Source organism: Carassius auratus, chromosome 46 (genome assembly GCF_003368295.1).
Source record: "Carassius auratus strain Wakin chromosome 46, ASM336829v1, whole genome shotgun sequence".
NCBI classification, from domain to species: domain Eukaryota; kingdom Metazoa; phylum Chordata; class Actinopteri; order Cypriniformes; family Cyprinidae; genus Carassius; species Carassius auratus.
The window spans coordinates 956,175-983,828 of NC_039288.1; the positions used below are offsets into that span (position 1 = coordinate 956,175).

At 37.2% G+C, this 27,654-nt stretch overlaps 1 protein-coding gene across 2 annotated transcripts; it reads left to right on the plus strand.

Moving 5' to 3' along the window:
- Window positions 1–857: 857 nt before the first annotated feature.
- On the plus strand, window positions 858–27,075 carry LOC113063820 (SH3 and PX domain-containing protein 2B-like). Of its 2 annotated transcripts, none has more exons than XM_026234166.1 (13): window positions 858–1,158; window positions 4,475–4,555; window positions 10,473–10,548; window positions 12,049–12,125; window positions 15,259–15,350; window positions 15,881–15,906; window positions 17,137–17,307; window positions 18,884–18,985; window positions 22,212–22,329; window positions 22,408–22,604; window positions 23,044–23,090; window positions 23,564–23,689; window positions 23,803–27,075. In XM_026234166.1, exons 1-13 carry the CDS (start codon window positions 1,087–1,089, stop codon window positions 25,237–25,239), a joined length of 2,622 nt encoding a protein of 873 aa, XP_026089951.1. In that variant the 5' UTR covers window positions 858–1,086; the 3' UTR covers window positions 25,240–27,075. The 2 variants fall into 2 exon arrangements, with proteins under 2 accessions (XP_026089951.1, XP_026089952.1); XM_026234167.1 differs by having other exon boundaries at window positions 860–1,158; window positions 17,173–17,307.
- Window positions 27,076–27,654: the final 579 nt, after the last annotated feature.

Below are 27,654 nucleotides of genomic sequence, written 5' to 3' on the forward strand. Positions count from 1 at the left end.
AATCCTTTCACTGTCGTGATGCTCGCTGCTGCACGAATGTGTCCCATAGTTGTGACCAATTATTTTTATATTTTTCATGTACATATTATAATAATGGATTTCTTTCGTGACCCCTTGTTCACATTTAAACAGGTACTAATACATCAGTTATTACAATACAAACCTAACTGACTGATGTTTTAGTGCACTTCATGCCAATACGGAAAAAATAAAGTATGTGCAGTTTCACACGATTAGTGCAGATGAGCATCTTCTTTCCTGTTTGCACCTCCTCGAGAAGATGATGGCTGTATCAAATCTCCAAAACTAAAGGCTAATAAAGTGTCTTATAAATATATGACAAATATTTTTGGTACACATGATCTTTAGGGTGTCTAGTATTAGAATATGCATTCACATGTGTTTAGTTTTGTTGAGTGTGGTCATGGAATGAGTAAACATGCTGATGGTCACAGGAGTGACCGCTGGGATAAGAGTGAATTTAGGAATACAATATAAATCCAATTGCAGTTGCTAGTGTAAATTAAATTAATTAAATTAATAGTGTAAAAAAATTCAAATGTATATTAATAATGTTGTAAAACTCTAAGCATTAAATATAAAAACGTGATGATATATTTTATTAAAAAGTAACAATTTTTAAATGTTCCTATCAATGTTTTTATTTTTTATTTAATTATTTATGCCTAATCGTAACCCTAGAATGCGATCAAATAGTTTAAAATTGTTGGATTAGCGTAGATGCCTTGAATGAGTTTTGTGAACAGCCAATATCTGACTTTGAGCCAATCAGGTAAGTTTATTCGGCGAACGTCACGGTGCGTATTTAATATTCATGAGTCACGCGTTGCCACAGTAGGATGTGCAAATGCGTTGGGCTTTAATTAAATTAGAGTCGGTGAGCTGGGATAGGCTGGGAGTTCTCTCGGTCCAGACTGCAGGAAACCAGACGTGGACCATAAACCCGCAGAGACGGACAGACAAACACCCGAATGAGCAGAAGTCGATGCGGAAAACTTGATCAGATTTTCTGCCGAGAGACTGAACGCTACACTGAATCTGTTTTTAGTCTGAGACTATTGCAACATGCCACGGAGGACTGTACAAGAAGTAACTGTTCAAGACGTGCAGAAGAGAAGAAACCCCAACAAACACTATGTAAGTTGCCCGTGATTGACATCTGTACGGAACGTTTCCTAATGAAAGGGTTTAGTGATGTATTTTTGAGATTGTTCGGCTGGTTTGTGTGGACAAAGGCTGGAGATGTGTTCAGAAGGATCAAGTTACACATCAGCACGACACACCAAAAGAGCTGCTACTTCACAAGTTTATCTGTTCAACTAATGTAAAGTGTTAAACAGCAGAAGTGTCAGGAAAATCTGCAGACAGCAGTGGGTTATAAATCATCGATACTGTAATAACAGGATCAATCCAGATGTTTTCACATCTGCATCAATGTAACAAAAACACTGGAGTCTATTAGTAGCTTACACACACACACACACACACACACATGTATTTACATTTGTAGCATAAGTTAGATTTCTGTACGTTTTGAGAGTGGTTTTCATCGGTGGAGCGTTAACTAACTTATTTTGAGTTCTCTGATGAGCTGCTGTGACTCCTCCGTGTTTCTCAATGCCTTTTGTCCTGTTCACCACACCCTTAAAGTTAAAACACCCTTCTACACCCCTTTAACCCCAGTCTGCAGCTCTCTGAGGTTGTTCTCCACTGGCCTGGGATCTGTTATTAAATGCTGTTTGGGAAGCTGTAGCTTCGGCTTTTCCAGCCCAACCAAGCCAAAGTTTGGTTACATGTACATGCATATGCTTCATAGATTGAGTATAAACCAGGAGTGTAAAGATATTTAGAGTCTGAGCTGTAGTGATGCATTGCATTTCCAGCCCGATGCTGATAGTTGATTAACAGCTTGTTTTCAGCTGATGTGATTACCAGTAATTGTGCATTTGTGTTTTAACACTTTTAACTGGAGCAGTGTATTACCACAAAAAAAGTAAATGTAATTATAAACCACTCACTTGACATAATTTAAAAGCTTGCAAACCACTAGCTCAAGGTCATGAGTTTGATTTACGCTCCATTTTTAGACCTTTTGTTTTCTGTACTTCGTGATATAAGAGTGAATTTCACTAAACCTGTCAAATATATGCCACAGTCATGTTTCACTCCCAAATGCAAAGTTTATGGAAAATAGAGAGAAAAAAGAAAAATTATAATGATGGTTTTATTTGTTGTATTTCATTTAATTTATGCTAAAACCATTAAAACAGCGCAGTCATAATTTGTTTTCTATATTGCTGTAAAACTATATGACTTTGGCAATAATTGGTGTGGAATTAGAATCTTACATTGTAAATATTAAGAATAAAAACAGCTAAAATATAATGTTAAGATATGATATTAAGAACTTTTAGCGGGAGATTAATTTTAAATGCTATTTATTTATTTATAAAAAAATAACATGGTCTTACACAGAACTAACAATTTTTAAAACCCAATGGTAAAATTTTAGATTCCTTTTTAATGAACATTGTTTGTTATAGAAGATATTTACATTAATTCATGGTGTGATTTGTTAAATAAATAAATACACAGAGGGATATTTGAATAAGAATGTACATATTTTGAAATATGGTTTAAATCATCTAATATGAAGAGTAAAAATACTGAAAATATCCAAACTAAAATAACTGTTTAACTTATTGACTACACATTTATTTATACAATTTACAGGCCCTATGGGGTTTTAAGAAAAGCATTTTTCCATTTCAAATATTTCGAACACCCTCTTTGCCAATTAGTTTTTAAATATCTTATTACTAGGTGGCATGCTGAAAATAAAACCTGTAACAGAAGCTAAAATGAAAATCAGTGCATCTCATGCTGAGGACAGTAATAGATAGCAGCTGTTGACTTGCCCTTTAATAATATTAGACCTAAAATAATAACATAATGTTATTCCAATGTGAAAGATCTGTAATGTATGCTTTAATATATCAGTAGGGAAACTTACATCACCATCTACTGTCAGAAATGGGAAATGCATGCCATCTGAGCAAAAGTGAGGCTGGAAAATCCCCCTGAAATTTATATACACAGTGCATTCAGTTATAGATTTTGCAAGTATGTGTGTTCCTGGGAATCAAACCGGAGACCTTGGTTTGCTGTAGCATGTTGAGCTTCAGGGACAGAGGATGGTATGATGTCCACATCATGAGTCTCAGTTTTGCTTCTGTATTAGTTTTGCTGCATTCCCAGTCAGTATTCATTCAGAACAGTATTCATTCAGTTCCAATGTTACGTAGGGTCATTATAGACATCAGTTATCCTGAGAAAATCCTGTTGCTCTCCTGGCAGAATACAAGTCGATTACTATAAACATCACTAACAGCCTGCAGCACATGCTCCGTAAAACACTGGATTGAATAATACTCATCAATACAGGAGCCTTGATGTGAGATGTGTGGGAGGTCACCATTATATTCTCAGAGAAAATAAAGTATTGCTGTATTGCTCAAACAAACAGGTCATTAGTGAAGACAGACCCTTTCTCCTACGAAAACACCCTCCCTTCCCCCTCTACTACAGACAGAGGAGGAAAAACCAGGCTCACTGTAAACAGGCAGAATGCTCAACATTTTAACTGTTTAAGGCCAGATAAATGCCTGTTAGTTAGACCTTCACTGTTGAGTAATTCAGTGCTTTTGCTTTGAAGCTGATATCTAAGACAAGTCACCTTTAGTCTTATACCATACAGATTGTGTCAAAGCAGCTTTACAGTGTTAAACAGGAAAACAGTGTGCTAATAATGCAGGAGGACAATATATCAGGTAAAGTCAGTTCATTGATGATTCAGTGATGTCATCATCCAGTTCAGCTCTCGTCCAATAGTGTCTGTGCAATCAGTCAAGCGTCTCCAACTAAGTAAGACAAAGGAACCAAAACTCCATCGGGGACAGAAATGGAGAAAAAACCTTGGGAGAAACCAGTCTCAGTCGGGGGGCCAGTTCTCCTCTGACCAGATGAAACCAGCATGATGTGGTTTTCAGCATGATTTTAGGTATTCACAGGGCAACTGTCATCTGTATGTGCTGATCCACCATCTGGTCTGGATACGTACTGGATCCGGGTGACTGCAGTGACCCTCTGATCTGGATACAGACTGGATCTGGTGGCTACGGTGACCTCAGAATAAGAGAGAAACAGACTAATATTAGCGTAGATGCCATTCTTCTAATGATGTACAGTAGCAAGTACATCGGGTGTTATGGGAAGTGTCCACATGGATATAGATCATATCAGATAATCAGGTCATTAGAGACACATTTAGGACACATTTATGGTGCTTCTGCATCCATTCTGAAGCTTATAGTCTTTATCTTAATTGAATGAGTTTTGTGAAGTGTACATAACTGTAAATCTGGGTTAACGCTTACTTTCTTTTTTACTCTAGGTTTACATTATCAAAGTGGCTTGGTCTGATGGCAGCACTGAGATCATTTTCAGGCGCTACAGTAAATTTTTCGACCTTCAGGTGAGTTTTATGCTAGTTGCAGTATAATAATGTGATGATGAAAATGTGAATCCAAATAACAGCATCCTTCAGGCTTAATGGAGAATCTAACCAGCATGGACGTGGTTCGCCAAGGAAACCTTGATGAAGTAATGCCAAACCCTGAGTTTGGTGTCATGTGCAGAACTGAAAGCTTAGCCGTCGGAGAAATCAACATGCATTTCACAGAAATATTCCATCTCTGAGCGCATGCACAGAAATCCTCCATAGGAAAAGCACATGTTTTCTTTCATACTTTAAAAAAACAGGAATAAATTTAATCAACTTTAATAAATCAAGCATGTTCCATTTAGCAAAAACCATGTTACATGATTTTACTGATTTGCATGTGAATGGAGGAGCAAAAGTGCACAGCTGGAAAGGGGACATAATAGGGCAGAATAATCATTTAATCTAAATTATTATATTTTCATAGGACCAAATCGAAAACGAATTATGATTGATTGCACAGCTCCTAAGTCGTGGTATTGCCAGCCCAAGACTCGAAGCCACAACCTTAGGGTTAGGAGTCTAACTCTCTAACCACTAAGCCACAAACTTCAGCAGTTGTGCAGTTTCCTAGAAATAACACTTGCTGAAAAGTAAATCAGATTTTCTGATGTTCTACCAACATTTGAGTTGAGATCACCTGTTAAAATAAATTAGACCGTTCAAAGCCGAACTTCAAGGCTTGTGGGTCCAAATTTATCTGGACTTCCTGTTTGATGACGGTGTTCAGTTGTGCTGAATCTTCCTCTCTATGGCAGCCAAAACCTTGCAAACAGTTTAGAACGGAAACCCACTATTATTAGAAGCACTCCGCACAACTGAAGCTGTTCACCATTTGTAGAAATGGTCAGAAATCTCCGCAGTGAGCTCTGCTACCGCTTGCTGAAAATGTCACTGGAGCTTTTCTCTTCTGGGCAGATCCACAGAAATGTGAAACATATGCAGATATACAGCCTCTACAAATAGTGAACTCATAGCTCAGTAAAGGTTTTCTCTGATGGACTTTTAAGGAAAATATTTTAATATTTCTGAATAATATTTGTTATGATATTTCTTAGAGGTGTGCATCAATATTAATTTAAAGCAAAATTTGCATTGTTTGTGAGTTTGTATTGTTGTTATGTTATTACATATATATTTTTTTTAGATATAAAAAAACACACACACACAAACCTAAGTGAAGGAATCTTGGTTAAATCAAGTTATTTACTAACTTTATACATTCTATTTCTTCATCACCATAAAAATTTAACCCCCAAATGACAATAAATGCTGTGATTGTTTTTTTTTTACAGCTTTAAATCTCTAATAATAAAAATAATAATAATAACAACATTTTAACAGAAGAATTAACTGCTTTAATAAAATACTAAACTTCACAATTCTCCCAAAAATTTGCCTCATTTAATTGTAAGTGCCTCACTGTAACTTCTTATTTATGTATTAATTTTTATAGAAAATGAAGGACCCAACATAATTTTTGTCATAATTAGCAATATACTAAAATACTGCATATTATGGGGGTAACAGTACACAAACAAAGCTCAGTTTTGACCTCACTGTTCGGTACAGTTTCGGTACAGCAGGGGGAAACTAAACATATAGATATTAAACAGTAGTTTACTGAACAAATTGCTCTTTCATGAAATAAAATCAGTTCTATAAAAATGTTCTTACATTGCGTTCACACCAGACTTGCCCAAATAAATCATGCTATTCGCGCATAGTTGGAAGCTTGAACATTTTGAGTTTATATGCTTCATTCGCGCGTGAAATCCCATACGCGAATTTGCATCATGGGGGGCTTCTGCCAGTTCACGCAGCATTTTCAACCACCATTTTTATTTGGATAAGTTTCAAAATAGTACTGTTATCGTGTCATGAAATGTAGTTTTAAAAGTATTTCAGGCGAGAATGTAGTTGTTTTAAACTCAAATATACGGTTTATTTATAAAGACAGCGTCTATTTAAAAATGTGTTTCACCGATTTTCAGAGACGGTCAGCTCCACTCGATCAGCGGGAGCTCGATTATCATGTATCCGCCGAGAGCAGCCTCACCTCGGCTAGACCTTCTGATGTGTGCCGCTGGCTCTGATGTCTCTTTAGTTGTTCAAGATAAAATATAACAAGCAAGATCATTTTTTATTCCTGTTTCTGTAAAGTATGAAGAAGTATCATACAGCTCCGGGTATGCACATACAGCTGAGTTTGATGATGAGTTTGTCCTCCATTGTTGTTTCGTTCTTTTCCCTCCGCTCGCTACGTCGTAATCACATCACTACTAGAGCAACTACTTGACCTCTAAAGTGTTTCAGTAGTAAAGTGGATCTTATGACTCAGCCGTCTGAATGTGGTCATGTGGTTTTATAGTTTCGGGGGGTTTAGAGATCGGAGAATCTCTTTTCAAAAGAGAGGAACGCAGCCTTTCATCCATACCATGGGTTTTGGGATTGCGAGTTTTTACTAGTATTTGATTGATGGCATAACAGTGAAGTGATTTTATTTTAGTTCAATTACTCTTTCATAACATACCATTTTATTTACTAATGGAAATCATATACTTTAAAAGAATTTACCTAAGTGTAACTGAATGTAATGATTTAGGACACATTTAGCTGCATGTTATTTACTATTTAAAGGAGTCATATGATGCGATTTTAAATTTGTCCTTTCTCTTTGGAGTGTTAAAGCTCTTGGCTCGTTCAAACACGCCCCCACATATCTATGTCAGTATGTGGGAAGATTTGCCAAATGCTGCCCAGATGTTAACACAAAGAAACAAGGCATACCTTTTATACTCATAGTATTGTTGTTGCCGCCGCCGCCATGTCATATAGACACTGTGTGTTTCAGTGTGAAAGCGAAACTACTTTGTTTGGCCTTCCAAAAGAGGACACAACTAGAAATCATGTTTATATCACATTTATAATGGCTTTTAATGTTTATGTCTCGTCACAGGGCATCACGATATGTTAAGGGGCGTAACATTTCCATCACACGCTTGAGGTATTCGGCCAATCACTACGGACTGGATAGCTGACCAATCAGAGCATACCTCGCTTTTCAGACCAATGAGCTTTGTAAAAATCAAAGTGTTTTAGAAGGCGGGACATGTAGGAGAAACAGTAATGTACATTATGTGCAAAAATAATGTGTTTTTACCTTATCTGTTTACCTTAAACACATTTCATTACATTAAATAAGTTTCTTTTTAGCAGCATCATATGACCCCTAAATGAAAATTTATTATAGTTAATAGTATATGCAATTAACACTTATTCAATGCTTTTTTGACCCATTTCTGTAGGACCCCTCCCTTCTCATCCCGTGAACCTCTGGAGTTGTGAGTTTAGACTTTTTTTTTTACTGTTCATGTGGTGTTGAGCAACTACAATACATTTTAATCCTATAATTTTATATTATAATTAATTTAAAGTGAATAAAATGTAATGAAAAATAAATGAAATAGCTAAAGTAAATCGTAAGTGGAAGTGCATCTGTCAATTCTGTCATGAGCATACATCAGCAATTACACATGTTTAGGGGAATAGGGCATTATTAATATACCATGTAAGGTGGTATGTGCTAGAAATATAATAAACCACTATCTGCCCATGGGGTGGGGACCCCGCCGCGCAAGGCAGTGTCCCACATTGTCCCTCAGAAACATACCCCTTGTCCCCCCTTGGGCTTATTAGCAGGTGGTCACCCTAGTGATGGCAGATTCGGTGTTATCAACAGCTAAGAGTAAGTGTTGGTTCATCAATTTGAACCATTCAAAAAACTGATTCAATTCACTATTACAAACATCTGCATCATATAGAAATGTTTGAGTTTAAATGTACAAAATAGCTGGCAATATTGAACTTTGTCTTTTAAATATTTGGACCATTACATAATTTCTGTACTTTCTTTTGTTTTTATGACCTTGCAATTATTCTAAAATGTGGAAAACTGTAATGAAGTATGAGTGGATGTGTCCAAAATTTGACTGGTAGTGTGCATACTGTTTGTAAAATTATGTCCCATTAAAATGGAGGTTATGTAACTCACTGGTGCACTGGTCTTTTAAATGCCCACGCACATTGCATTGGAGACCACTGGACTGCGAGTTCCTTTGCATTATGAAGCTGTCAAGTTTTATTTATTTTTTTTTTTTAAATGCAGTTATGTGGAGCTAAAAAATTAAATCTCAGTCTGCAAAAATGCAGACACTGCTTTGTTGTGGACCCAGGAAGAGGAAATGAAGAGTTTTATCTGTGTGCCGTCCTTCTGATGGTGCTGAGTCACAGTAGAAGACATTGTTCATCAGCTTAATAAATGAGCCGACAACAGTAAAAGCTTTGTCTGGCAGAATGACGTATCCCTTTGCTTCATCGATAGTCTCAAAACAGACAGACAGGGCGAGAACTAAGGCATCATTAACGTTTTAATGTGTGCATTCCTTTGGTGTTTACAGCAAACTTAATTTTTTTTTTTTATTATTACTTCTGTTGCTTTTATTTGTTCCATAGATAATACAGATGTAATTTATTTAATTGCACATCCAGATCGGACCCATTAAATGATGCAGTTCCCCTCAGCCTTTTGCGACTCATAAGTCAACATTACATTTATTAGCAAAATTAATTACGCAACATAATTATATGACCAAAAACGACCAATCCAGACTCATTCCAAAAAGCAATTATTTTTTCTAAACTCCTAAACACACCTATACATACATTTCACAGAAGTTTCTTGCTGAAATTAATACTAATGAAGTGTAAAATGTTCATTTTTTGTGGAATTTAGATTACAAGGGGAGATTATCTATTAATAAACACTTATTTTTGTGTGATTCCATTCACAATACAAGTGTTTTGAGGTCATAACATAGTATCGAAGTGTACGTTTTGTTAACTAATACATTTTGACATTTGCATCACATGGGTTTTCTGATATAGTAAACGTGCTCGGTAGTGCACCCGGTACAGCATTGCACTTGCATTGCAGAGCGATCAAAGACTTGTAGAAGCAAACTGAAAAGGCACAGTTGCTTTAACAAATGTGTTTTTATCTTACATTTGTTTTTGTTAACACTATAGGTAAGATTTAAGGACAAGGTTCGTGTTGGTGAAACATTTCTTTCCAATGCAATAGAACATAGCGCCACTAACTGGACTGAACAAGAACCAATTAAATAAAACATTGCCAGATTCAGGTTCATCTGTTTGAATTACAGAGTAACTATTGGAAGGAGCTGTAAATTGTTTCGAAAATGTAGCAGAAATGTCACCACAGTGAGTTTGGGTTGAAAATGACACCTATTCTTTCACTTGTTAGCTCTGTGTTAGTATTGCATTATGGGTAAAGTGTTGGGCATTGATCAGCTGATGACTTCAAGCTCTGCTATAGTCATTAGTGAATGAATGTGTAAAATGCACTACTTAAACGCTACACTTTGGAAAGGCACAGGTGCGATTTAATTGGTCCACAGATGCTTTTGGACTGGAATAAGGGCTTGGAACCAAAACTGCACAGATGGGAGGAAAATGTGTAGTGTATGATGTATAGCTGCGACTGAACGTTATGGGGCATCCAGGACTGGAGTATAAACGGAGGGAGGTGTAGGGTGTAAAAGTTTCCACTATGTCTGTGTAGAGCAGGCCACACATACAGATCAGGAAGGAGAGGGAGCGAGATTATAATCCGCAAACGCTGGTGCTGTACTGCAAAATCACATTTAGTTTTACTTTTTCATTCTCCAGTCAATTCCTGAATGATGAATTCAAGTCCTGCCCTACTTTTGTTTCTATCTAGTTTTTCCTCAGAAGTGTTACGCTACAGAAGTAAAATGAGTTGTCATTTCATATTGATGTTAAACGTTTCTATATTATTGTTCTCCAGATGGAGCTTCTGGATAAATTCCCTGTGGAAGGTGGACAGAAGGATCCGAAACGCAGAATCATTCCCTTTTTACCAGGTAAACATCATTCCAGAACGCCCCTTTCTATGCACACAGTTCATAGTCTACAGAAACTCTGCTCAGTTCATTTTTGGCACAAAACGCTCTTCGTTTAGAATGAACACCTGGCTGTAATTAAGCAGCCTGGAAGTTTGTTTGCTAGTGGATCAGACAGTCTGCCTTCACTTGAACGGTGTCTTATATACCTGCACTTTACAACCATTTAACCAGAGTCTGACACAGCACTTTGTCTAGAATCTACACAGAAACCCCTGTAATTAGCTGAGCATCATGTACACCACTCAACGTTCATTAGTGAGCTCTGTGAACACAAAGATGTGATTGCATTGCACCATTTGTCCATTAAAATCAGATACTGACAGCACAGCAGTCTGAACAAGATTCAGAACAGTGACCCTTCAGAAAAGGATTACATCTCCAGTCTATAAACTTGTATTTTTTTCTCATAAATAACCAACAGAGCATGTACATTCACATACATTCAGCGTCTGACAGAGGAACTCAAGGAAACACAAGGGTGTATTTACAGACCGGGTGACCAGATTATAAGAAACACCCGGGGAGACAATCAAGGGCAACCAATCACAAATAAAACTACAGAACCAGTAGAGGGAAACAGAAACTAAACATGGGAAAGGCACAAGAACAGACACTAAAGAACGGCTCCACAAAGCACCACACAACTTTCAGCTGGCCAGATTCATTCACATGCAGTGGTTACGAGATGAACACTATTAAAACTACAAATATTTCCATAAAAGAAATGCATGTGTCTCTGAACGAATGCATTAACAGCAGTTCATTCAAATTAAAATGCCCGTTTAATCAAATATTTGTCTGGGTGAGAACAGACCTTTGGTCATTTTAAATTCCAGTTAAAAAAATAATGTGTTAACACTTTTACAGTTATATGATCCTGTTTATGTGATTATAAAGACCCTTGCCTCAAAATCTGAGCACAGGAACCACATGTAAATACCAGATATAAAAACGGTCATTTGTCACTGGATCATCTGCTGTGGCTGTTAATAAAGTGTGAGCAGGGTTATAAATACAGGGCAGTAACCCAACACATCACACACAACAGGTGCTCGTTTCTCTGAATGTCCCGCTGCTAAAAGATCCATGACTCAGGCCTTTGGGTGGGATAGTCTAGTTATTTTCCCACATTTGACGTTATTATTTAATTTTTTACTTCTTTCAGCTGAAATGGAGACCAGTATATGGTTTTATTTCAGCAGGATATGAATCAGCAAACTCGTTTGTGTTCATTTCTTGGTATTGTTTTTTTGGGCCACACACTTTGTTTAGGTAAGTTTCATGCTTGAGGTCTTCCCTTCCAGAATCTGGTAAAATGGTTATAAAGCCTAAAGACACATTCCCTAAAGTTTCCCCAAATTGTTTTTGAAACCCTGTGTAGGGTGCTAAATTTGAGAATGAAGATGCTGGCGAATGCAGGGTGTGTTTGTGATGACGTTTGTCTTTATTTCCTAACAGGAAAGATTCTGTTCAGAAGAAGCCACATTAGAGACGTGGCCATGAAACGCCTGAAACCCATAAACGAGTACTGTAGGGTAAGTTAAAAACATCCATTGTTTATCGATCTACATCATAGTTACATTTTTTTAGATGGGATACTTACCTTCACCAATGCTGCCAGCAATATTATTAAATAATATTCAATTTAAAATGTTTTCTATTTTAATATATTTTAAAGATGCAGTATGTATTTGGACAGCTAGTGGTTGAAATGCACATTGCAGTCCAAATTCATATCATTAAAGAGTTGTTCTCCACCAGCTCGTTCTCGGGCTCGACATTCCCACAGGTTGCCAGATTGAGGACATGTAACAGGAATGAGTTCAACTGTTAGGAGATGAGCGGATTTATTCAGGTTTTAATAAGACTCTAGACATAAGGCTTTTTAGGTCGGGATGAATCTGCAACCTCTGACTCCGTTTTTTTTATTTTTGCTGGTATCAACGGTGTTGTGTTTTCCAACAACTGGCAACCCGGGGTGTTGGGTAAACTGGCAGTGGGCGGAGTCACAGACCAAAACAAAAACAGACATTCCAACATGGAACACACATTTCACAGCAGAATAACAGTCTCTAGTGTTATTTTTCTAAGAAACATTTATGTGAACTTTGTTGGTTTTATAAATATCTGCAAACATGTATTTTTATGCTTTAGAACAGTATAAAAAAAATCACTTGAAATTGTAATTGTGATGTGCAGCTGTATTTTCAGCATCATTACTCCATTCTTCAGTGTCACATGATCTTCAGAAATCAGAATAATATTATGATTTGCTGCTTGAGCAAGATTTATATTATTATTATCACAGTTAAAAAATGCTTGTGCTGCTAAATAAAATGTCAAAGCCTCAATACAGTACCAGTTTTCAGGATTCTCTGATAAACAAAAAAGTTAGCCAGAAAAGCATTTTTTTTTTAAAATTTTTAAACATTTTAAAAGTCTTTATTGTCATTTTTGATGTATTAAATGCATCCTTGCTGAATAAAAGTATCAATATGTAAATTTAAAAAAAAAAACTTAATGAGTCCGTACTTTGAATAGTTGATGAACGTCTTAGCATTCAGCAAACATACTTTTTATAAGAACTTTTTTGTAGAAATTTTTAAGGTGTTAAGCAGAGAGATCACAAAATTTCTACTGCTTCAAGATAAACTTTTTTTTTTTTTTTTTTGGTGATCTGTGCCGTGAATTGAATTGCCTTAACATTAAAAATACTTTCTGTAACTGTTGGGCTTTTGGTGGAAGGGTTAAAGAGGGGAAAAAAGTCAGGAATCCACATTTGGCAGCGTAGTGTCTGCTTTAGGACAGGGGTTTGGAGCTGTGCTGACTTAGCCTTCGTCAGCACATCATGGCTGTTGTTGAGTTTTTTAAAGGGCTGTTTCTAAAGAAACTGTTTTAAAATGTTGCTTTAACTGTTCTGTTTTGGAGGTGCCTGTGTGAGCGGTCATGATCTGTGACTCGCCAAAGGAGGACTTCACCTCCAAAAACAACATTTAACCATCATAATTCAGTTCCAGTAATTCAAAGCAGCCCACTGTAAACAAGCGATGTCATCATCAGCCGATGAATCAGTGCGGTCGCGTGTTAGCTAGAAGAAATGATGCCTACGCTGGACGTGCAAACATCCTTAAAACAGTTTTTCCTGTTTGGTGCTACAAAGGCAAAAAAAAAAAAAAACATTAAAGTAAAGTATATGTAAACTATATGAACATTTAGCTCGACCACTGCAGTCTGATTTATTAATGACTTTAATGAATATGTTATTTTTGACAATTTTTTTTTTACAATATTGCTTTCATTTGTGTAGTCTTTCTAACCATAAAATTAAAGTCTATTAATGTATTTTAAATTTAATTAAATGTTTAAATTTAAACTGAAGGAACAAATGGCCAAATTTAATAATTAATAATAATAATAATTAATTTTTAAATTTTAAATTAATAATAAATTTCTCTTAAGTTGCATTCAAAGAAGTCCCAAAGTCATGACTTCAAAATCAAAGTCTCCTACTGAGTAGTAAAGAAACTTGTTTCCACCACTGAATAAAAAAAAATAACAAAAGTGAATTACAGCATGTAAATTTGCAGCTGCGAGTTATAAAGTCTATATTTTGCAATTTTGACTTTATTTTTCACAACTCTTAAGTTTATCTCATAATTGAATTTTTAACTGGCAACTGTAAGTTTATAGCTCTCATTTCAAAAAAGCAGAATTGCGAGAAAAAAAATCTGAATTGCGAGGTTCCATTATCTGTTTTTTTTCCCTCCCATGGCAGAAATGGGCTTCCACAGAGTATATGGTATATTAAGAATTATAATAAGTATATGAATACTATGAATTCAGACATACTAGTCTTTTTGCACAGTGCTTTTTGCCTACTATGTATTTAAAAAGTAGTCATATTTGGGGAATTATTATAAAAGTAGGCTTTATTGATATAGGCTGTATAGTAAAATGGATATTTTAGCTTTTCAAAATGAAAAAGCACTATAACAGCGAGACCCAATATAACACTGAATGTATCATACGCACAACCGAATGCATGAGGTTCAAAGAGGATAAGAAGCTGCAGAAGGATTGAATCTGTCATGATACTAAAGCCATGATTTCCACTACACAGATTTGGCTCTGCAAGTTTAAAAGACATGATAGAAAAGGGCACCTTGAGCAGATGCATCCGAGTGTGAGAATTTAATGATTCCAGTCAGGTCAGACATCATAACCCAGCACGTGGACTGAAGGGACGTCCGTCTGGAGGACACTGAAGCAGCACTTAGCTTTATTACATTAAAGCTCCTCTGCCAAGATATACAACAGCAAAAAGCATCTTCTGTCAGTCAGGAGACACATGGAGCTTTATTAGATGTGGGACTGGATCGTGTGGTTCACTGCGAGCTGGACGGCCGGTTGATAAAGCAGAAACAGATTGCCATCAATGCCCAGTAAGACACAGCCCATCTGACCTCACAGCACGCCTCTGATATGAAAGCAGAACATTAAGATTCAGAGCCATTATTCATTTGAGTGCGTTCTGCATTAAAATAAATGAGGGTAGGAACAAAAGACATGAAACAACTTCTGGTTTGCTTCCTGAATGTTTACCGTAGTGTCTGTGAACGGATGATTTCTCAACAGCTTACACTGTAATTGTGTCTATTTTCCCCTCAGGCCCTGATCCAGCTGCCAGTGTACATCTCCCAATGTGAGGAGGTTCGCTTGTTCTTTGAGACGCGTCCTGAAGACCTGAACCCACCAACAGAGTACGTTTACACTCCATGCAGTACACACACACGTATTAGAAATCAGCCAAAATGACACAGATAACTTAAAGGGATACTACACCGCAAAATGAAGACCTGTAAAAGCTTTGTTCGTCTTAGGAACACAGTTTATTATAATTTGTATGAAAATATCTGAAATAAAATAAAAATTAACTAAAATAAAATATAAAAAAATATAAATTAAATATAAAAAAAATCCTTGAACTTTTTGAAGTATTTGAAGTATTTCTCATTTTCATTTGATTAATTTTTTTATTTCATTTTTTGTACTAAAATAAAAAAAGAATAAACAGACAAAAGATATAGAGACAAAAATTACTCTGAAACTAATTTCTAAAGCTGTAACTAAAATTAAAATAATAAAAAAAGCATTATAGTAGAACCATTAATCACACTAAAATAACACATAATAGTGGAGTATCATGGATTTAAAAATGTTTTTACATCTAGAAAAGATATTTAACATTCCTAAGAACATGAATGTCTAACCTGCATATCTTAATTTACAGGGAACCCAGTGGAAAAAAGAAATCGGGTAAGGACATGATTTTGTGAGAAAGTGTCATAGATAAGTTCATAGTTGTAATTCATGTGGTTAGTGTGCCCTCTGGTGACCGTGCACTTTATAAACGTTTCATCTGAGGTACAGAATGTGCTGCTCGCACCCTTTACTGTGGATGCTTTCATTCCTTTGTTACCTGAACTTTTCCACCTTGGCCCTCACGCCTGCTCTCATTCATGTTCCCTCATCAGGCATTGTGAAGCGAGTGACTTCTTTCCTAAAGAGAGGTAGTAAGAGACACTTGCTAAGCCATGCTCTGTGTGTGTGAGCCCTCGAAGCGTGGGCCTTCCTTGGGAGGGCGTTTCTGAGGTGGGCAGGGGCTAAGCTTTGAGCTCTGTATCTGTGTGATGTGCATGGAGGTGTGGCTTACTGGAGGACCATTTAACAGATAGTTTAGTTACTGGTAGGGATGTAGCCATGCACTAAAGCTGTTTGAAATTCAATAAAAATATGTAACTCAAATCGATGGTTCACCCAAAAGTTAAAATTACCACATGATTTGTTCAACCTTTTTACAGTCAAAATCTTTACCCCCATTCACTGCCATTATAAAGCTTGGAATAGTCTCTGATGTGAACTGACTGTCTTCAGAAAATTATATTTTATAAAAAAGTAGTGTTTATTAGTGCAGCGCTGCTTTTTTATCGCTGTTGTTCCAGAGGCGCCACCTGCTGTCAGAGAGTGCATCTCACAGGTTTATTAAAAATATATTAATTTGTGTTTTGAGCATGAACAAAAGTCTTTTGGGTTTGGAACAACATGAGTGAGATTAAATTGAGAATTTTCTTTATGGCTAAAATCACACCAAGTTGTAAACATGAGAAGTTTTTGAGAGAACCTCATGAAATCATTCACAGAATTGGGCAGATCAGTTCAGCTGGAACACAGTCAGTATCTGCTTGAATGATTTAGTACAAATCACCAAACTAATCTTCATGCTCTGCACTGGTGTTATATATTGTGAGTTATACTGTTTTAGGGTCTAGTAAATGTGCTTTGCAGAATAATCAAGACTATTTGTTTTTTTTGTCTAGAAAGCCCCTATTTAATAACTATTCCATTATTGCAGTAGCAGTGTGGCTGATTTGGTGTGGGTTTGTTTCCTTGCAAGACTCTCAGCACTAAAACCTCAGGCTTTCCTGCTTTGATCTCTTTCACTGACGTGTGCTTCTTTCTTCTCTCGTGGTGTTTGTGGGACACCAGGAGAGTTGTCGATAGCTGTCCCGTCTGTCCCTGCAGGAGGAGACTTGTCCTCAGCGGACGCGCTGATGCTGGAGCAGTATGTGGCCGTCACCGACTACGAGAAGCAGGAGAGCTCTGAGATCAGTCTGTACGTGGGGCAGGTGGTGGAGGTCATCGAGAAGAACGAGTCTGGTAGGAGCCTTCCTTGTTATCGTCAGTCTCTGCCATTAGTTCCTCCAGACCGTATTCATCGTACACAGAGTTTTATAAATACTGAGATCCAAAAACGATGGAAACCCGTTTCTGCCACTCAATTCAGAAAAGGAAATTGCATAATTGAGTTTATATCTTTCAATTCTGACTTTCTGACTTTTTTTCTTGCAATTCTGAGATTGTCTGCAATTCTGACTTTTTTTCTTGCTATTCAAAGTTTTTTAAACTTGAGTTAGTGTCATGCAATTCGGAATTAAAAAAAACATATATATTTCTCGAAATTTGGACAGTTTTTCACACAATTCTGACTTTTTTTTTCTTCTATTTTTGCCCAATTGAGAGAGATAAACTTACAATTGCGAGTTATAAAGTCCAATTCTGGGGGGGACTGATATTTTCTTAAAATTGTGAATTTATATCTCTCAATTCTGAGAAAAAAAGACCGTAGCTATTACCCTTTTTTATTTTCATTTTTTACACTGTGATGGAAACAGGTTTCCATAAAAAAAAAAAAAAAAAAAAAAGACAAGAAAAGCATTAAACCATGTCAGTTGTCAGTAACAAGCACAAAACAGACTCTCAAACATGACAATCAGGTTAAATGTTTGAATGAATGACCACAATACAAACTGCAAGTCCTTTACTTTTTTTTTTTCATCATTTTGGATTGAAATTATATAAATGTGTCTCAAACGACACATAAACGAGCAAAATTTTGTTTTTATGATGAATTTGTATGAGCATTAAAAATGTAATAGTTTCAGCAACTTGTTTCTTTCTTGGAATAATCCGTGATTTTGAAGAATCGATTCAGTGAATGCTTCAATTGCTCGCTCGTTTAGACAGTCACTTGTCGCCACCTACTGGCTATATGAAGCAAGTGCGTTGAAGTCCCTGAAAACCACCACTGAAACATGCAAACACGGACAAGTGGAGCCATACACTGCTTTTCGTTTTCCTCTGTGTCTGTCAACTTATATGTTATTAATATGTTTTATTTATCATTTCCTTAAGAAAAATGAATTTACCAAAGGGCTACCAGAAAAGCTATATTTGCTATATTAGAATTAATTCACAATATGTGCACATCATTCATTATTAGCTATTAAACTTGTGCATAATCTGCTGAAAACCACTTCATCACATTGACAATTACAAATTAAACGAATCACATAAATCATAGCTTATAGGTGAAAAAGGCCTGTCCCTGATTAAACAGTATCTGTCAGTTGTTTAAATTGTTAACAACATAAAACAGCTGTTAAATATGAAATGTCATGTTGAGTTTCTTAATATGTCACACTTTCTGTCTGTTAGCCGAAGTGTTGCGCAGCAGCCTCTGACCTGTAAACCCACACACTTGGATCGGTCGTCTCAAACACTGATGAGCACAGCTGTTTAAACAAGTCTTCTATCTTAACTTTGTGCAATACCCTTGAAGCAGCTCTTATTTAATATGAGGCCCAGTTGTTAAATGAATCGCTCAGCCTACAGTGAATACAGTCATAATTTACTCTCATACCCTCACGATGCTCTGAACCCGTCTGATTTCCAGGTTGGTGGTTTGTCAGCACCGAGGACGCTCAGGGATGGGTACCAGCCACATGTCTGGAGGCTCAGGATGACCCCGATGATTTCTCACTCCCGGCAGAAGAAGGTAAAGAGTCCTGCTGAAATGTGCATTCATAGTTTAATAAACAGGAACTATAAGAATGACTAAAAGTAAGCCATTCATGGGTTGTCAAGAGTTGAAACTCTTTCACAACATTTCTCCGTATTAATTTCCCTCTAGCCCGAAGTATTAAACAGGATTTCTGCAGGATTTATGAAGGTGAATGTAACTTTTTGTTTGTCAAGACCAAGTAAAGAAACTCAAGGAATAAACTGAACAGAACACAGTAGGTCAATATAGTGTCTAAAATACAACTTCCAAAATATTAACATTACCTTTTTTTCATTTTACCAAAAACAAAGAAAGAAAAGCTCATTGTTTGAATAGTTCTCCTCACAAACACTAGAATATGAACATCATTTTTACTGTACCTTTCTCAGGACTTTAATTTATGAGAAAAGAAGTTTCATGCTGCATTGACAGATATTTGTTCTCATTTTAAGCATGAACTCAGGTGATTTTGTTTAGTTTCTCAGATAACAAGACTTCATATGTTCAGTTTTCATCTAAAGTAAATGTATCTTGATTTAAGGATGTTTCTATATTTACACTTGAACAAGTGTACAAAAAACACATTCTTGTAGTGCATGCAACATTTATTGCCATGACTTTAAATTTAAGACTTTCTGACCTTTTAAGGTCTTAAATCATAGCTAAACATTGGGTGTCTATAAGAAAAACACTCCTATTTTTCGTTCGTGAACAGGATATCACAAACTGCAGTGTTTTGAACTCTCTCTCACAACAGACACAGAAGAGAAGACAATGCAGAATAAAGTCATAGTTTTTGCTATTTTTGGACCAAAATGTATTTCCAATGCTTCAACAAATTATATCTGACCCTCTGATGTCACATGGACTACTTTGATGATGTTTTTCTTACCTTTCTGGACATGGACAGTAGACCGTACACACAGCTTCAATGGAGTTCAATCAGTGTTTTCTCCCACTCCTAATTGATCCATTTTGAATTGTCAACTTTGGGGGTGCACTTGCATTATATGAGGAAATTATGAGAAATTTGACATTTTTTGGTGAAACATATATGGCGAACCTTGCTTGATAAGCTTTTGTTTTGCAGTTCTGTTTAGTAGCACACAAATGTCACACTTCACCAGATGTTTTAGAGAGGGAGTCTTACTCAGATGTTATTCAGAAAGAGAGATGAGGTTAGAGTTTTTCTCACTTCTTCATATGTGAGAGCAGTCTTTAGTTTGGTTCTGCACTACATGGCAAAGATTAGATATTTAGTAGGCCACAGACGTGACCTGAAGGTTTTCACATGTGTCTGCTTGCTCTCTGCTGGAGTGTGCCGGAGATTCTGGTCACTGCCGAGGCACGTTGGTCGCCGGCGTACTTTAGAGGATCTGTTCAGCACAGGCTTTGGCCAAGGTGGAGAGCACAGTACTTTATCACTCTATTGTGACACATTATGCATGTGTGTCCCCTGCATGTGGTGCATGTGCTTCGACCTGTATGTCTCCTACCACCACAGCACGAATCAGGGAATTGCAACACTGCTGCCATTTTTTAAAACCATTCTTTGATTTTACTTTTAATTTCTGGTTTGCAAAATGAATTGCCAAAGCTCGTGTAATAACTCATGCACCTGAGAATTAGATGGTGTTTATTGATGCATGACAATTGATCATAAAAACTCAATGTCAAACAATCAAACACAATCACAATTTAAACTAATTATAGGAACGGTTCACCTGCTGTTAATTTACTCACGCTCAGTTTTTTTTTTTTTTTTTTTCTTTTTGGCAGAACAATAAATTTGATTTTTAGCTGAAATGCAAGTCAGTAGCTGCCCATCCTTGAGAATAAAAAAAGCATATCAAGGAAACCAAAATGAATCCCTGTGACTCCTGATAATATATATTGAGGTCTTATGAAGCGTAACGATCAGTCTGTGCAAGAAACTGAACATAATTTACAACTTTATTACCTGTGATCCAGAGCCTTAGAAAAACAGTCCCCAGAGATGTCTGCTTCATGCACAAAACACTCTTTTGAACTGGATCTTTTTTTTAGTGAACCAGAGGAACCAGTTCACCATATCAGACTAAAAAAATCAAGAAATGAACATAAAAAAATCAAGAAATAAAACCTTTCGTGCACAGACGGATCGCTTTGCTTCATAAGACCTCAGTATATCATCAGGAGCCACATATATTCATTTTCTGTTCCTTGATGTGCTTTTTTTATTCTCAAAGATGACCAGCAGCTGACTTGCATTCTATGAATCACCGAGGAATACCTAATACCAATCTTCTTTGCTATTCTACTGAAGAAAAACATTTTATTTGCTGCACCTGGTTGGCTGTAAACTGAAATGCAGTACTGAATGCACTCCATCCGAGGGACTTTGGCAACGCTTTAAAATAACTTTCATCATTAATATTCATGTAATCTTACATATTACTCAATAAATAATATTACTTTTGCTTACACATGTCATTGGATGTTCATATCCTAAAGTATTAATCTTCGACATGTAACTCAAATTGAGTCTAGTATTATGTTGATTATATCAGAAATAAATCAGAATGACTGACAGTACAACTTAAATATCACAGATAGGAAGTAAATGTATATGTTGAAGCTAAAGTTTTTATCTGGCATAGAACTGAACCTGCGATAGAAGAGATTTATCAAACCTGTGTACTCCTGTTTAGATTGTGATTTTGTTGGTAACATGTGAAAACAAGCATTCTTCCCAGCAGATGAACTTATGCTATCATTACTTTTGAGTTTCTGATCAGATCCTCCCTACCCCTCCTTCATCTGCTATTCATCAAAAAGCTTAAAACAGAAAGAGCAAATGCAGATTACAAGCAGTCATTTACTATATAATAAAAGTGCACTTTTTACACTATCAAATTTACCACTGCACGTTTTCAACTATTTTGTAAAAACAATGAAAGCATTATAAGATCAATCAATCGTCTAAAAATGTCACTGCATTAGATTATTTTAAGGAAGAAACAATGTTTATAAGCAAATGAAGAAAAAAAGTATTTGCACACTTTCTGGTCAAGTCCATTTTTAGTGGAACGTTATTGTATTGTTTACGTTTTTGTGCAAAATAAAGAATACGCAACTGGTAAATGGGCTGTAGTGGTTGAATGTTATTCATGAATGGCTAAAAGTTAAACGTTAACTCCCACCTTAACTGAAAGTTCAAATATAACTTTCATATCCTCAGAGGAGAAGTACACTGCAATCTATCCATACTCTGCACGTGATCAAGATGAGATTGATTTGGAAAGAGGCATGACTGTGGAGGTCATTCAGAAAAACTTGGAAGGCTGGTGGAAGATCAGGTAAAATCAAATGCAAATGTCTTCAGGAAAAGTACTTAACAGGCATTATCTTAGAGGTTGTCTCCTTCACCCCCATAGATACCAAGGAAAAGAGGGCTGGGCCCCGGCGTCCTATCTGAAGAAAGCTGATATCCTCAGTCAGAAGATGACTGCTGGCGCTCCAGTTCATGCCAGCACTAATGACCTAGAAGTGGCTTCCAAACAGCAGAATGCCAACAAAGAAAACAAGGAGAATCAACGCGACCGATTTTCGCCATTTTCAGAAAGCAAGAGCAGTAAGCAACAGTTGGTTTCATTGGAATCTAAAAATGCCAAGTATTTAAGGTTACTGACAGGGCATAAAACTATGGTGTGGTAATTAATATTTCTATTTTAATATGACAGGCTCATAACTTATAAAAGGCAAGGGAAATGTAGTTGCAAATGGACTTTGCTTTTCCATTTGAAATTTGGCAGTCACTGTGCGTTTGTGAAAGCAAAAACCCAAATGGCAATGCAAGATTTGCAATTCCATTTGGATTATGTCACTATTTATGCACCCACTCATGGAAAACGTGATTTGCAATTCCTTTTGAAAATAGTCTGTATTATCCTTCCATAAGATGTAAAATAAATATGCAGAAGGTTTACTGTGGGAACGCTAACAGAAACCTTCAAAAGTAAGAGAGACAAAAGATTGTGGCCTTCTAAAATCTGCCTTCTTCTCTTCTGCAGAAGCAGGAGCACGACAGAGACCACCACCACGCCGCGATCTTTCTATAGTAAGGGTGATCATTTACAATTGCATCTCAAATATTTCTAATTCTTTCTTCAAGGTTCTACAGGGTGTATCAAGGGGTCCTTCTCATTGTTATTTGTGCGTCCTTGTTTCCTTTCCTCGTGTCTTCGCTCCACCCCATGAGGTGCAAAGGAAATATACATCTGTCTCCTTAATCATGACTCCTCAGGAAGCTTCCTCACTCCTCGTTCCTCACCTAACCGAGGTGCATTTAGAGCAGGGGTTTCTCAACTCTGCCCCTTGAGGTTAATTTTCTTGTAGAGTTTAGCGCCAACCTTAATCAAAGTCGCCTGTGAGTGGTGGGGTGGTGGGGTGGGGTTGAGAATCTTCAACATGGCTAGTTCAACTGGGCTGAAGAATGGAGGAGCGAGGAAACAAGGAAGCATCAGTTTGAGGATTGAGAAGCAAAGCACCCAAAATTTGTCATGCTAACTCTTGGCCTGTCTCTTATTCCAGCCGCGAGGAGTGAATCTGCCTAAACCTCCAGTGGCCCCACAAGTAGAGGAGGAGTATTACACCATAGCTGATTTTCAGACAACCATCCCAGATGGCATTAGCTTCCAGGCAGGACTGAAAGTCGAAGTGAGTATAACAGCAGACAAAGCTTCAGCTTTCATTTTTGACTAGTTCTAAAATAAACGCATCTAGATATTCCGCATGCATCCCGACACTTACCCCGCACCTTGTACTCCCAGGTCATTGAGAAGAACTCTAGTGGCTGGTGGTACATTCAGATCGAAGATAAAGAAGGCTGGGCTCCTGTCACATTCATTGACAAATACAAGAAGACAAGCAATGCCACTAGGCCTAACTTTTTGGCCCCACTTCCTGGTGAGATGGATCAGCAGAAGCTTGATGATTCCTCAAGCAATAATACCAACTCTGAGCATAGTTGGTCCAAACCCCTGCCAGACGAACCTCCATCCAACTCTGATTTTTCCACCCGATCCAAGCTGAGAGAATGGAAGCCCAATGCAGTTAAAGGGAGCTCTCATTTTCCAGGACCCTTACCTCCTCCTCCTCCATCCTCACCCATGGCTGAAGAGAAGCCAGCTTTACCGCCAAGGAGAGAATCCATCAACAAGAGCATGGAACTGGAGGATAAACCCAAAGCAGACCTTCCTAAACCCCTCCCACCCAAACCACCAGCCCCAGGGGTCATCGTCCCATTGGTGACTCCAAAAGCAGCCCCAGTCAAGCCAGACAAACCCCCAGAGATGAAGAAGGAGGAGAAGAACAAGCAACTCTATCTGCGCAATGAGATGGGCTTGGAGTGTGGGCACAACATCTCAGCCAAGGAGGTGAAAAAGTTCAACCTAAAGCATGTGGCCAAGCAGCCTCCCAAACCCAAAGCAGATTTGCATGAAGACAAGCCAGATTTGGCCAGCCCAGCTCCGTTCCCGAAGCCGAAACCAGTGGTCAGACCAAAGCCCCCCCCTGCGGCCAAACCAGAGCCGCTGGCCAAGAATGAGCTAGACATCACAAACCTTCGAAATAAGCTTCGTCCATCTAAAGCTCCAGAGCTCGGTGGCAACTCGAGTGATCCCAACCAGCAGAGTGATCCTCCCCCGAATAATGGCAGAACAAACGAAGAGTCAAAGTCCCCCAATAAACAACAAAATGGCCATGACCCATCAGAAACAACTAAACCACCACCAAAAGAGCCTCCCCAAAGGCCTTCTGTTGCACCTAGAAGACCTCCTCCACCAAAGAAACCCTCTGAGCCGGCCAGTCCTACAGACACCAAAGCTCCCCAAAAAGACTTGCCGGAGGCCAAGCCGTCTGCCCCTCCTCAGAGCAGACCCCCGCCACCCAAAACAAAACCAAAAGACAAGGAGAAGGAGGAACCCAAGGCCAAAATACCTGTGCCACCAAAGCCCCCCATTAAGACCGAAAAACCAGGGCCTCCGAGGGACAAACTCCCACCTCTTATCAAAGATCCGGCCAAGGAGGAGCTGTTCTTAGCTGTGGCGGACTTTGAAGGAGACGATCAGACACCTCGCTTTAAAGAGGGTGCTGTTTTCGAAGTTCTGGAGAAAAGCAGCAGCGGCTGGTGGTTTTGTAAAAACGTGAGCGATGGGCCAGTGATGGAGGCCTGGATCCCTTCCAATTACCTGACCAAGAAACCTTAGGTACCCTTGACATGGCTGCCTAAAGAAAACATATTTAATTAACATCTTTTATTTATGGATACCTTTTTTTAAAATGACATTCCATCCTTTGCGAGTTCCAACAGGCCATAATAATTTGTATACTTGCTTTTTTGTAACTCTTTTCCCATTTGGGGAAAACCATGCGTGCTTTCATATTTTAGAACTGAACATCAAGGTTCTTTTCCTATGTTGAGCAAACTTTATATGTATCGCTAAAGGTTTAAGTGACCAACAATATATTAATGACTTTCGCAGCCTCTGATATTGTGCCTTAGTGTAATATGCAAACCGCTCTGTGCTTTTGACGTAGATTATGCAAAGTGTGATGTCTGTCAGCGACTAGAAAACAGAGTATGATTCTATATTACACATACTATGAAACCGTAAACATAGCAGGTTTGAGCTTACATGGCAAAATAAAAGCCTGAAGAAGTTGTTAAACAAACTTCTAAATGCTACATTTCCACTTTGAAGCTTTTAGTTTACAGAAATTGGTCTGCTTTTCTTTCGAACACTACAAAACTCAACAAACCATGTTCTTATTTAACTACCGTATTTTTCAGACTATAAGCCGCACCTGAGTATAAGTCGCATCAGTCCAAAAGTACGTCATGATGAGGAAAAAAACATAAGTCGCACTGGACTATAAGTCATATTTATATAGAACCAAGAACCAAGAGAAAACATTAGCGTCTACAGCCGCGAGAGGGTGCTCTATGTTTATTTTTTATTTTAGCGCCCTCTCCTGGCTCTAGGCGGTAATGTTTTCTCTTGGTTCATGTCTCTTAGTTCATTTCTCTCGGTTCATGTCAAATTAATTTTGATAAATAAGTCACACCTGACTATAAGTCGCAGGACCAGCTAAAGTATGAAAAAAGTGTGACTTATAGTCCGGAAAATACGGTACTTTATTGAGGAAAGGCAAGGTGCAGAACGAAGAGAAATGAAACATAAACACATGGCCTTTAGGTTTTCACAAACAGTGGCGCCCATTTCTGGTTTCATTTTTGTCATGTGAATGTTCTAGCAAATATTGATAAAAAAAATTAAATAAAAAAACCCCAGCCCCCTTTAGCAGTACCAATCATATACTGTACATTAGTGAATAACGTCATACCTCAGAATAGCCATAATTTTGTCGTTATTTTATGTCAGTATTGCCCAAACAAAGTATTTTCATATCACGGACAAAGGTGCTTAGATATTTTAGTCATTTTCAAATGTTTTAACATTTATGCTTGACTGGTTTCAAGCAAACATTTGATAAACGTTTATTTTTAACACTACATTTGCAAATGTGGTTATGTTATGTACTAAAATATTTCTTGTCTTTTTTGACAGTTTTGTTTTCCATTCATTTATCAGAAAACAGTGTTAAGCAGGTGCCCAGTCTAACCTGACAATACCAGGAGCACCGGGAATCTGCTCTATGGTCATCAGCTCCTAGTTGCTATAAAATGCATTCATAAAAGCACCCCATCTATTAAAAAATGTCCAACAAATGCAAGTGCCTGAGTTTGCAAAGAATAACAGAAAAGGTGTTCTAAAGTTTTAGAAAAAAAAAAATGACTATGAGAAAAAAAAAATAATATGAAGGATAATAGAGAGAAGAGGGTAAATGCTGCAAGTATGAAACTTGAGTTTCATAGAAACATAAAATTAGTTTAAATTCAAACCAGTTGTGAACAAAGGCAAGATGACTTTGGCAACCTGTTTGCTTTTTTTTAGCATTTCTGTGTTGTGTTGTTTTGTCCGGAGTATTTCAAGTTTTGACAGCTTTTTCTTAATGTAAATCAAATAAACATTTCAAATATTCAAAATGTTTTATCATTATTTTGAGCAACTCCATTTATACTGGTATTAAGCTGAAAGCGAGCGCTATCAACAGTACGCTTTTTTGTTTGTTTGTTTGTTGTATTCTATATATTTCTGGTAATTTCCTAATTTGTGGGAACTTTTTTGGTAAATAATTACCAAAAAATAAATAAATATAACTGGATCTTGGAAGGAAGGGGTTTTCAAAATCCCCCAAACAATGTTCACCTTGCAAGAGAACCCTATCCTCAGTGTAAGCAATAAAGAAGAGCTAAACATGCTATTTATGTTTTATACTGTAGATGTACTTGATTTAAAAAAAAAAAAAATCTAAATCATATGCAGTTGCAGTCGATTGACAACCAGGAATGAAATGCTACAATTAATGAATGGTGATTCATTTATAGACTTTAGACTATATTGTATATTGAGAACATAATATCAAATTACTGGATATTAATTCAACTAATTAACTGTTTTTGCAATGTTATGGTTCCATTTTAAGGAATCTTGTCAAAAGTTAGGAACCATTAAGATTTATGAAAGAAGTGTCATATTCACCAAGGCTGTAATTATTTT

Coding starts and splice junctions, on each gene's coding strand:
- LOC113063820 (XM_026234166.1), top strand. CDS start 1,087: ATGCCACGGAGGACTGTACAAGAAGTAACTGTTCAAGACGTGCAGAAG. Junction 23,091..23,563: donor CACGCCGCGATCTTTCTATA/GTAAGGGTGATC, acceptor CTCTTATTCCAG/CCGCGAGGAGTGAATCTGCC. Junction 23,690..23,802: donor AGGCAGGACTGAAAGTCGAA/GTGAGTATAACA, acceptor TTGTACTCCCAG/GTCATTGAGAAGAACTCTAG.